The sequence below is a fragment of the Anomaloglossus baeobatrachus genome, chromosome 6, assembly GCF_048569485.1.
Source record: "Anomaloglossus baeobatrachus isolate aAnoBae1 chromosome 6, aAnoBae1.hap1, whole genome shotgun sequence".
Taxonomy (NCBI): Eukaryota; Metazoa; Chordata; class Amphibia; order Anura; family Aromobatidae; genus Anomaloglossus; species Anomaloglossus baeobatrachus.
Genome location: NC_134358.1, coordinates 84,458,269 through 84,470,730, shown reverse-complemented (window position 1 = coordinate 84,470,730; position 12,462 = coordinate 84,458,269). Strand labels below are relative to the sequence as shown.

Below are 12,462 nucleotides of genomic sequence, written 5' to 3'. Positions count from 1 at the left end.
CTCAAAACTGCATGACTTTGCTTCCCCAGCAAAGTCTGAGTTTTCATTTTTGCTGTCCGCACACAACTTTTTTTTTTAAGGTGCGTTTTTGAGTTTAAAAAAAAAATGGACATGTCAATTCTTTCCTGTGTTTTTCTGCGTTTTCCCCCCATGCAATGCATTGGAAAAACGCAGAGATCAAAAACGCAGCAAAACGCAGCCAAAAATGTACCAAATCGCGGTAAAAACGCATGCATTTTTGCCGCGTTTTTTTGCCGCGGGTGCGGTCTTGCGCGTTTTTAGCGGCCAAAAACGCAGCGTCAAAAAAACGCAGCTTGTGCACATAGCCTAACAGGGTAATTCCCAGCACTGCTGAGTCCTTCCAGTGGGTGGGGGCTGCTCTCAGTGACAATGTGGAAACAGACAAACAGTGTGACTTGAGAAAGAGAACAGCTTGGGGCAAGAGAACCAACAACAGGTCCCTGAGGGAGGTCTATGACCCAGCTCCCTTCAGGGAGACCGACCAGGCAGAACAGTCAGTCAGAGACACTGAAGGAGAGATAGAGACTACCAGGACATCATGGACTTGTAGAAGCTTGCAGACTGGAGGGAACCGAACCCAGGTGAACCGGGAGTAGCTGCAGACAGTCGGGTGAGCCTGTGAGACTGAGGAGGACAGCTGAGAGGAAGCTTACTGAACCGCTCCGTTGGAGGCCGGAGAAAACAGGTTGCAGACCGCTAGGATTGACCATACTTCATGTTGCTTCATCAATTCTGCAGGGCTGCAGGTAGACTAGGTAATCCCCGGCTAAGCCCATTTCGAATGGGACACAACGTGGAAGTGGAGTCATGCCACGGGGATCCACATTACATACACTATGAGGGAAGAAGAGAAAGGTCTTACATGTTCATTGACGCCGGTGGTTGCTCCTTGCTTTCCCGGGATCAGCTGGGGCCAAGCACGGCGGTGACCGGTACCCTGAGGGGGCAGCCTTCTAAAGAACTGTGAGTAAAAGACATGGACCCGCAGCCACTGACTCGGTCTGTATGTATTTTCACCCCGCGCTTCAGCGCCAACAACCCCTTTTCCCAGTCGCCACCGTCCTCCCTGGGGCTCGCTCCACCTGTGGGGAGCTGGACTATCTGGGCTGCGTTAACATCAGCCCCAGAGGAAAATAACATCCCGCAGCGGCGGCTAATCCCTGGCCTCATACCACGAGTGGCGCCGCAAAGCATCCCCCATCCCCATCCAACACCGCTCCTGGGAGAGGAGAAGTCACAGGAGGGGTCAGCAGCCGAGACCCCTAGTCCCCACTGCCACTGGTGACGCTCCCCAGGGACCCTTCACCCTCCATCCAACCCCCTCTACACCGGACAACCTTGCACCCGCCTGTTTGTCTTTTCATGTAGCTGACAGAGCCACGGAGCCGGGTCAGGCCAGTCACAGCAGCAACCCCAAATACCAGTGGTTCAGTGACGAGTAACCCCTTAGGCCCCGTGGGGCGGTACATACAAGTTGGTGATTTATTTTCTATGTGTTTCGGAGAGTTCCCGCTCTTTCTTCAGGGTAAAAAAAAAATAAATCATAATTTTGATTTTTCCTGAATAAGGAAAGGGAATTCTCCAAAACGCATATAAAATAAATCAGCAACTTGTACCCTTGGACCAATTTCTTATGGGACAGTGCAGCGTTTAACCCCTTAACGACCGCGGGCCGTAAAATTACGTCCTAGCGGTCATAACGTTACTGCCCGCGGTCTGCCGGCGGCAGCATGCTGCGATCGGCACACATCTCAGCTGATTTTCACAGTTGAGATGTGTGCCTGCTAGGCACGAGCAGAATCGTTATCTGCTCGTGCCGTTTAACCCCTGTAATGGCGCTGTCAATATGTGACAGCGCCATTATAAGCGCGATCGCGGTAAACTTTTACTTACCGCCCGATACCGGAAGTCACGTGACGCGGATCACGTGACTTCCGGCAGTTGTCATGGTAGCACAGGGTCATGTGATGACTCCTGTACTACACATGAATTGCTTTCACTTTCGCTGTGCCTGCGGCACAGTGAAAAAGAAAGAGAGCGTATCTGCTGTTTATAGCTGTGTAGCTATGATCAGCAGATACTGCAGAGCGATCGGATTGCTGATCGCAATAGCCCCCTAGGGGGACTAGTAAAATAAAAAAAAAAAAAGTAAAAAAAAAAAAGTTTTAAAAAAACCTAAAAGTTCAAATCACCCCCCATTCGCCCCATTGAAAATTAAAGCAAAAGAGAAAATTCAGCTCACCGAGTTGCTGTGATCCGCTGTATTTCCAGGGATGCGCACGGAAGGCTAGGCTGCCATGAAGGAATCAGGAAAGAAAAATTTCCAGCGCAGTCCAACTTGTCATATAAAAAATCATCTTTATTGGTCAATCCATAAAAAAGGGGGTTTACAAGCGGTCAGCAAGATATGGCATAGAAGTTATTCAGACCCCACAAAGCTACGCGTTTCGACGTGAGTCTTAATCATGCAGCATGATTAAGACTCACGTCGAAACGCGTAGCTTTGTGGGGTCTGAATAACTTCTATGCCATATCTTGCTGACCGCTTGTAAACCCCCTTTTTTATGGATTGACCAATAAAGATGATTTTTTATATGACAAGTTGGACTGCGCTGGAAATTTTTCTTTCCTGATTGAAAATTAAAGAGTTAAAAAAATAAAAAATATACACACATTTGGTATCGCTGCGTTCAGAAACGCCCGATCTATCAAAATATAAAATCAATTAATCTGATCAGTATATGGCGCGCGGCAAAAAAAATTCCAAACGCCAAAACGACGTTTTTATGTCGCCACAACTTTTGCGCAAAATGCTATAACAGGCGATCAAAACGTAGCATCTGCGCAAAAATAGTACCGTTAAAACAGTCAGCTCGAGACGCAAAAAATAAGCCGTCACTGAGCCATAGATCCCGAAAAATGAGAACGCTACGGGTCACGAAAATATGGCGTAAAACGTGCGCCACTTTTTTCAGACAAACTTCCGAATTTTTTTTAACCCCTTATATAAAAGTAAATGTATACATGTTTGGTGTCTACGAACTCGCACTGACCTGGGGCATCACACCCACACATCAGTTTTACCATATAGTGAACACAGTGAATAAACTATCTCAAAAACAATAGTGCTATTGCACTTTTTTTTGCAATTTTTCTGCATTTGGAATTTTTTTGCCGTTTTCCAGTACACTATATGGTAAAACTTATGGTTTCATTTAAAAGTACAGCTCGTTCCGCAAAAAATTAGCCCTCACATGACCATATTGACTGAAAAATAAAAAAGTTATGTCTCTCAGAAAAAGAATGGCGGAAAAAAAAACCCGGAAAGCGAAAAATCAGCCGGTCGTGAAGGGGTTAATCATTTCCATTGTCTCTTGATTCTAGCTCTGCTGCAAGCGTGAGCAGAGTGTCATGCAACTGTGATCCGATCTTTCGATTGGATCACAGCTGCGGAGGAGAGGGAGGGAGTGATTTTTCCATCTCCTTCATTGTCAGCCTGTGCGTATATCGCACTGCACTTGGATGTCATCCGAGTGCAGTCCAATGTTTTACTCTCACCCATAGACTTGTATGAATGCGAGTGATCCGAGACTTGCAGACAGTCGCAGCATGCTGCCATTTTTTCCTCAATGCAATTAGGGCTGAGGAAATACTCGCAGATGTGAGCTGCAGTATTGTCTTAAATAGGGCCGAGTGCAATGTAAGATTTTCTCGCATTGCACTTGTGCGAGTCATACGCCAGTGTAACTCTGCCCTTACTGAAAGCTTGGCTATGGGGAGACAATGAACTAATGTCCCCTCCGAGAGTCGCTGGCTTTCTGTAATTGCATTGTGCCCAGATCAGCTATATTCATGGCACACAACATTGTCAGCGGTTGTAACCACACCACAGCACTATGATTGACAGCTAGCTCAGCTGATTTTCACTATGTATTGAGCGATGACTGGAGCTTTTTTGGGCATGACTTTTTTAAAACTGAAGGCTCCAGTACGGAATTAAATTTATTTTCTCCTGTTAGCCATGCTTTCAGTAAGGTGGCTCGGTGCTTTTATCACTTTATTTCAACCTGCAGTTTGTTTTTCACTCTGCAACTACACAATTTGTCTTGCAGTAAAAATTAGCCTTTTTGGTGGATTTACCCTTAGACCCTGTGCGCACTAGAAAAAGGATTTTTCTTAAAAAATTTCTTGATTCTGAAAGATTAGCGCACTTACGTTAAAAAAAACCGCAACAATAACGCACTGAAAAACGCATGCGTTTTTACCGCGTTTTTGGTGCATTTTTGATGCGTTTTTTCCGCAGGTTGGTTCCTGCATTTTTTTACCATTCTCTATGGCAAAAAACATAGGTACCTGCAGAAAAGAAGTGACGTGCTCATTCTTTTTCTCAAGAAATTCTGCAGAAAAAAACGCAGTGTGCGCACAGCTATTTTTTTTCTCCCAGAGGTTTTGCTGGGGAATGTCCGCAGAAAGGTTACAACCGTTTTCTCAAGAAATTTCTGCTGCAAAAAGGCAAAAAAAGCGGGTAAAAATTCAGTGTGCGCACAGGGCCTTAGACCAGAATGAGATGAGGAAAAGGTGAAAAACAGAAACGCAAAAAAATGCATGTAATCCGCATATAATTTTATCAGTAAAGTTTTAGCAAAGCAAGTTACAGTAAGTATATAAAACAATGCAATGTTATTTGAAACATGATATACCGAAAAGAGACAAAAAAACATACAGTGGAATAGAATGAATTAAAAAACACAGGTAATATTATTTAGCTAGTTGGTGGAAAAATGCAGCAGAAAATCTGCCGCACCAGAAATGCACCAAATACTCATGGTGGGAACATAGCATAAGAGTCCTCCAAATTTATCATTGTCCTCCTTTCTTTTTTCGCATCTTTGGCCTTAGAGGCAGTGTACGCACAGGGGACATGACTTGGCAGCCTTCTTTGGAACCACTTGGCTTTCGAAAGTAAATTAATCCCAGTTTGCTGCTTAGCGGGGTTCTCGAATATGTACATGTTCTTCACATCTATACAGTTATATTCTGCGGCTGGCAAAAGGGAAGTTCTCTTTTAAGTTTTGAAATGATTCCTGCTAAACCAGTGAACTAAACATATCCCAGTGGGCAACTTGGGTTTCTCCATGTGTTGGCCTTTAGTGTGATTTGTCAATGTTTTCAACATGTAGAATTATAATGAAACAACTCTGTTCAGAAGCTGAAATGGGAATTTTCATTTCACGGTTACTTGTGTGTAGAGCGGGTGTGCAAAGTTTTATTCCCTCCTTACAAGACAGATTTACTCGTTCCATAGCTTGTCTCTCTCGTCATTGTTCAATTAAAAAATCATTGCACACCCCACATATGAGCTTTCGTAGTACTCATTAATACTTCGTGTGTTGGACTTAGAGTTTCTGTCTTCTATTTGTTGGTTCAGTGCTTTATGTCACTTTGTAGCTTTATTGCTTCATGAACTAAACACAGACTCAAATTATCAATAACCCTAATGGGAACCTGTCATGAGCTTTAGAGTCACCAAGTGAATTGCATTACTGGGTACAATAGAAGACGACACATACATACTTTCTCCATTGCGTAGAAAATTGACTAGAAGGCAGCAAGTTCCCTGATGACGGGTATCAATGTGTCACATTATTCCCTTCCACTGCCACCTCCGTGAGCTTGATTTGGCGTCCATTCATCACTACAGAGAACAGTGACCTTACTGTGACCCAGGTAGGTGGCAATAGATGGGGAATCATAAGGATGATACATCCACTAGGGTACAGTATGTATTGATTTTGATAGTGAAGGGATACCCATTTGGGGTCAAATTTTACTGGTAATATAAAAACACAAAATAACTTGAGGGATGTTCACATCACAGTTTTGGCATCCATCAAACAAGTACATTTGACGATCCCAAAATAAATATATTCTAACATAAGGCTTGGAGGTGCATCGTAGAATACTGTGCTTGGAATCGTTATTCCAAGTATATATTTTCTATCTGTATAGCATTTGCAGTGTATACTGCACCACCTACTATTTCTTCCAGTGTGTGTGTTTTGTTTGGGTTTTTTTTACTTAACACTTACCGGGTTAGTAATGGGAGTGTCTGATAGACTCTTAACTATTACTAACCCCTGGGCTTAATGCCAGCTGTCAATTCACAGCTGACATCAACCCCAAAAATGTTACCCCTTTGGTAACCGCACCCATGCAATCAGGAAAAGATGGGCAAAGCGCCAGAATTGGTGCATCTTTTGGATTTGCCACTTCTGGGGTGGCTGCAGGCTGCTCTTATTAGGCTGGGAAGGCCTGATAATACCAGGCCTTATCATAGTATCATAGTTTTTAAGGTTGAAGGGAGACTCTAAGTCCATCTAGTTCAACCCGTAGCCTAACATGTTGATCCAGAGGAAGGCAAAAAACCCCCAATGTGGCAAACAAGTTCCAATGGGGAAAAAATTTCCTTCCTGACTCCACATCCGGCAATCAGACTAGTTCCCTGGATCAATACCCTGTCATAAAATCTAATATACATAACTGGTAATATTAAATTTTTCAAGAAAGGCGTCCAGGCTCTGCTTAAATGTTAGTAGTGAATCACTCATTACAACATCATGCGGCAGAGAGTTCCATAGTCTCACTGCTCGTACAGTAAAGAATCCTCGTCTGTGATTATGATTAAACCTTCTTTCCTCAAGACGTAGCGGATGCCCCCGTGTTCCAGTCGCAGGCCTAGGTGTAAAAAGATCTTTGGAAAGGTCTCTGTACTGTCCCCTCATATATTTATACATTGTGATTAGATCCCCCTAAGCCTTCGTTTTTCCAAACTAAATAACCCCAAGTTTAATAACCTGTCTTGGTATTGCAGCCCACCCATTCCTCTAATAATCTTGGTCGCTCTTCTCTGCCTTAGTTGTCTGCATGACCTTGGCTGGTTATAAAAATAGGGCAAACCCATGTCGTTTTTTTTTAAATGATTCATTCCCTATCCACATTTGTTTGCAGGGTAATTGTTCTGCTCTTACCCCCATTTTGCTTCCTTTTGCAGCCCCCTAGCCATTACTACAACCATTTTACAGCCCAAAAGTTAGAGTTACCATTGACTTGTATGAAGTACGGGGTCCAGGGTCAAGTCTGGGTACAAAAGCGAAGTTTTAACTAAAATTTGAGTGAACCCGAACATCCATGGGTCTGCTCATCCCTATCCAGCGTACATACTTAGACGGTATATGTCTGTCATCATCTGCCAAAGAGACCTGCTACAAAAAAATAACTTATTTCACATGGTATTTTTTTTTTTACGGTGGTCCTCAATATAGGAAAATATAGTCTGCTTCCATTTCATATGTAGTTAAATGAATAAAATTATTTGATATACTGTCGAAACAGAGGAAGACTTTCTTTTGGTCTCTGTCTTGTGAATGGGAGCCTATGAGATTAGTGATGTATGCACAAGGGTATTTCCTAGTGCTTACAATAAAGACTGCACTTAGCCCAACTGCAAATGCTATATGATCTAAAATGATAAAAAGATAAGCATCTAAGATAGGATGTACTGCACGGTGTACAGTAAACCCCACCACCCTCAGAGGACCCCAGGCTCACCTTCCTAAGTGTTCCTAATTAAGCACAACTCTAGAACCTTATTCCGCACAGCTTCTCCTATGACTCATGGAACGAGACTGTAGTATCCACAAGCAAAAAATGAATGACTGACGCAACTGGATCTATCACCAGTATGTTGCTTGATTGAGTACACATTTTTGAGCGCACCGCTCCCATTTTCAGGTGTGAATACAGGTGACATTTCAAATCATGTCTTCAGCATTAAAAAAACTGAGCAATCCAGAATGTGCCCCACCACCAACATTAATAAATCAATCCATAAATATCATCAACCATGTACACTTCATTTTAGTAATAAAACTGTTGGTCACACTTTTCATAGTTATTTGGATCTTACATTTTAAAGGAAAGGTTTTTGCTACCTCATCTGAGAGCAGCATAATGTAGGCAGAGAGACCCTGAGTTCAATGAAGTATCATTTAGATTAGTGGCTGCATCCGTTCTGACACAATGAAAGATTTTAGATTTTGCATGTAGCAGTGCTGGGAGAACTATCCCTGCCCACATCAGGCTCTCAGTGCACATGTCCATAGACAGAAGCTGCTTATCACAGAGGGGGCAGAGTCAGACTAGAGATCTTGGGCTGCTGAGACCCACTAATGATAAAGATAACAGGCTTAAGCTAACATAGCAGGTACACAAAAAAGAGACTAAAGGTCCAGTCACACACAACGACTTACCAGCGATCCCGAAAACGATGCGACCTGATAGGGATCGCTGGTAAGTCGCTGGGAGGTCGCAGGTGAGATGTCACACAGTCAGACCTTACCAACGATGCAGGAACGATACAGGTCGCAGTAGCGACCTGTATAACAATCTCAGCAGTCACTGTGACCCTGTTACACAGTGTCAAACACAGCGATGTGTCCTGCCCAGCAGAACATTGCCTTTGAAGAAAATGGCCATTCAGCAGCGACTAGCGATCTCACAGCAGGGGCCTGATCGCTGGTAGGTGTCACACATAACGAGATCGCTACTGTGCCACAGAAACCGTGACTCAGCAGTGATCTCGCTAGCGATCTCGTTATGTGTGATGGTACCTTTAGAGATAATAGAGGCAGGACTGAAACCTCTGTTTTAACACTTGCAGCATGCTGTCTTAAGGTTACATTGCAGAAATCTGCTGACAGAGTCCCTTTACATCGTCTAACTGCAGTACTGATCATATAAAGTCTTAAGAAATAATAGAATAAGATATTTATGCAATCAGAGTTATTCGAATTACAGTATAGGTTTCATAAACGTGCGACCAATGGTAATTATTTTTTGAATGGTGTATATGTTTCATGTTTTGGTGATATTTATGGACGGACTCATTGATGTTGGTGATGGGGCCCATTCTCATGTGAGTCTATGTTTTTGCGCCGGTTACATTGTTTAAAATATGTATACACCTGAGGGACGGAGCGGAGAGCTCCAGACATGTGTAGCTAATAAAAGAAGATACTAGTGATTGATTGGAGTTGCCATTCATTACCCCTTTTTCCTTTTGGATACTACAGACTATCTCCCGGAGTTGTGAAATGTTTCTCTTGTATAATATTTCTTTCTTTACTTTTAATGTGTAAATTATTTAAGATCGAGGTGGCATCACAAATGAGCATTATATTCAGTCATTTTCTTTGTTTTGCAGGGTCTGAAGAAGAACTTGCAGGTGTTCAGTATCCAGCACAGGAATTGTACCCAATGCAAGATGATGATCAGCAAGGATGGGTGTCATGGGCTTGGTCTTTTGTCCCAGCTATTGTCAGCTATGGTAATGATATGGAAGGAGAAGACGGCTACATAGGATCCGAAGATGGAAGCGTAACACAGGGTCACCAATCGCAGCAATCCAAAGATCCAATTATCTCCATAGGTTTCTATTGCACCAAGGCCACCATTACGTTCAAGGTTTGTTCGTTATCTGAATATTTCTTGATTAATTTGTTTTTCTGGGATAATAAGTATCAAAGCTTCTTGGTAAAACAGATATTTATTAATGTAGGAAAGAGGATGTATGTGTGATCATTTTTAAGGTATATCTCCAAGTGAAAAATCTTCGGTGTAATCAGTAAAAAAGATGTAAGGCTTAGCAGTTATATGGAGGGGGCTCTGAGGCTCAGCCTACCCTATTCCTGGCGCATGATGGCTCTGTTGTTCTTCTGTATTTAACAGCAATGAATGGAGCCAAGTGCCAACCGCTGATGTTAACCTCTTAAATTCCACTGTCAATATCTATCATCGGCATTTACAGTGCACACACCGGAGGACATGCTGTTCCACATGAACATGGACACTCCACGACTAGAGGGGCCCAATAGTTTTTCTTGATAGTCAGGGGTCTGCTAAAGACCCCTGTGCCTGCCACAATGGTGGTCTGTTGGATCCAAAGTGTGGCTGGGCTTCATTGAAGACTTTGATTTTTGCAATGTCCTGCAATTCAACTTGGACTAAAAGGGAAAAGTATAACTAAAGATATTAAAAAATAAATATATTTGTTATTGCAGCGTCCATAAAAGGCTGATCAAAATGTAAAATTAATTAACCTAATCAATAAAAACCTTAAAGAGAAAAAAATACCCAATATGCCAGAATTGGGGTTTTTCAGTTGCTGCAACCCCTCAAGAAACACAATAATAACCGATCAAAATATTACATCAATAAAGAAAACATCTCCCGCTGTACCAAAAGCAAACCATCACCCAGCTCCATTGCTCCCCCAAATGGCGTCATACATGAAAAATTTATATATACATACACATATGTGTGTGTATATATATATATATATATATATATATATATATAAAAAATTGTTTATACCGCTCAAAATAATAAAACAAAAGGATAAGTTTTGTTTTACTGTAAATACTGAAATTGGGAAGGAGAGGCACTTCGCAATTTTGCCACAGTTGGAATTTGTTTCTCCTGTTTTTCAGTATATTTTATGGTAAAATGAAAAGTGTAATCCAAAACTACAGCTCCCCCGTACTCCCAAGATAAAAACCAATCCCTCATACAGCTAGAAAATCCGTATTTGATACACTGATGATTTTGCAAGCTTTCCCACCTACAAAGAATGGAGAAGTCTGTAATTTTTATTGTAGGTACATTTCATCTGTGACAGACAGAATAAAAAAAAATAAACAATCACATTGTATGATCTGTAAATAATTAATTTGCATTTTATTGTATTAAATAAGTATTTGATACATTAGAAAATCAGAACTGAATATTTGGTACAGAAACCTTTGTTTGCAATTACAGAGCTCAGATGTTTCCTTTAGTTCTTGACCAGGTTTGCACACACTGCAGCAGGAGTTTGTTCTCCATTTAGATCGTCTCCAGATCTTCCTGGTTTCGTGGCTGTTACTGGGAAGTATTGAGTTTCAGCTCCCTCCTAAAATTTTCTATTGGGTTCAGGTCTGAAGACTGGCCAGGCCACTCCAGGACCTTGAAATATTTTTATGGAGTCACTTCTTAGTTCCCCTGGCTGTGTGTTTCGGGTCATTGTCATGCTAGAAGACCCAGCCATGACCCATCTTTAGCACACTTACTGAGGGAAGGAGGCTTGTGTCCAAAATCTTATGATCCTTTTAATATGGTGCTGTCGTCCTATATGATATTTCCACCCCCATGCTTAACGGTTGGGATGGTGTTCTTGGGGTTGTACTCATCCTTCTTATTCCTCCAAACACGGCGAGTAGAGTTGATACCAAAAAGTTGTTTGTTTTTTTTGTCTCCACTGACCACAATCCTCTGGATCATCCAGATGGTCATTGGCGATCTTCAAATAGGCCAGGACATGTGCCGACGTGAGCATGGGGACCTTGCGTGCTCTGCAGGATTTTAATCCATGACGGCATAGTATGTTACTAGTGGTAATCTTTGAGACTATGGTCTCAGCTCTCTTCAGGTAATTGACTAGGTCCTCTCGTGTAGTTCTTGTCTGATTTCTGTCTTTTCTCAAAATCATCCTTACCCCACAAGGCGAGATCTCGCATGCAGCCCCAGACCGAGTAAGATTGACAGTCATCTTGTGTTTCTTCCATTTTCTAATAATTGCTTCAATAGTTGTTGCCTTCTCACCAAGCTGCTTGCCTATTGTCCTGAAGCCCATTCCAACCTTTTTCAGGTCTACAATTTTGTCTCTGGTGTCCTTGGACAGCGCTTTGGTCTTTGCCATGATGGACAGGTTGGAGTGTGATTGATTGATTGAGTGTGTAGACAGGTGTCTTTTATGCAGGAAATGAATTCACACAGGCGCAATTAATACAGGTAATGAGTGCAGAGTACTAGGGCGTCTTAAACAAAAAATAACAGGTCTGTGAGAGACAGAATTCTTGCTAGTTAGTAGATGATCAAATACTTGCAAATTAGTTATTTAAACATCATTCAATATAATTTTCTGGATTTTTTTATTCTGTATGTCACAGTGGAAGTGTACCAACGATAAAAATTACAGACCTCTCCATTCTTTGTAGGTGGTAAAACTTGCAAAATCGGCAGCGTATCAAATATTCATTTTCCCCACTGTATGTCTGTGGAAAAATGAAACTGTTATTTGTCTTTGGAAGGAAAAGCACAATAAATTTATTAAGAAATAATGTCTGGAACACCAATTCTGAGTCTGAACTGGGTGGAAAAACCTAAAAAATCTACACTATATGGAGAGAAGGTATGCACACCAGTGACTATGTAAGGGGAATATAGGAAAAGCAGAAACTGCTGTGTGAATACTGACATGAAAAATCCAATAGCTATATGTAAGAATGAAAATGGAACTTGCATTACTGCCATGAACATATGAATCAAGAGAAATTTAGCTATTGA

At 41.9% G+C, this 12,462-nt stretch overlaps 1 protein-coding gene across 1 annotated transcript in view; it reads left to right on the top strand.

Annotated features, from left to right (window-relative positions):
* The window catches only part of VPS13B (vacuolar protein sorting 13 homolog B), a 1,405,890-nt gene that overhangs the window by 215,276 nt on the left and 1,178,152 nt on the right, over positions 1–12,462 (top strand). Inside the window, exon 8 of the mRNA XM_075353076.1 lies at positions 9,284–9,543. Coding sequence (XP_075209191.1) covers positions 9,284–9,543 — 260 coding nt within the window. The remainder of the gene's footprint in view (positions 1–9,283; positions 9,544–12,462) is intronic.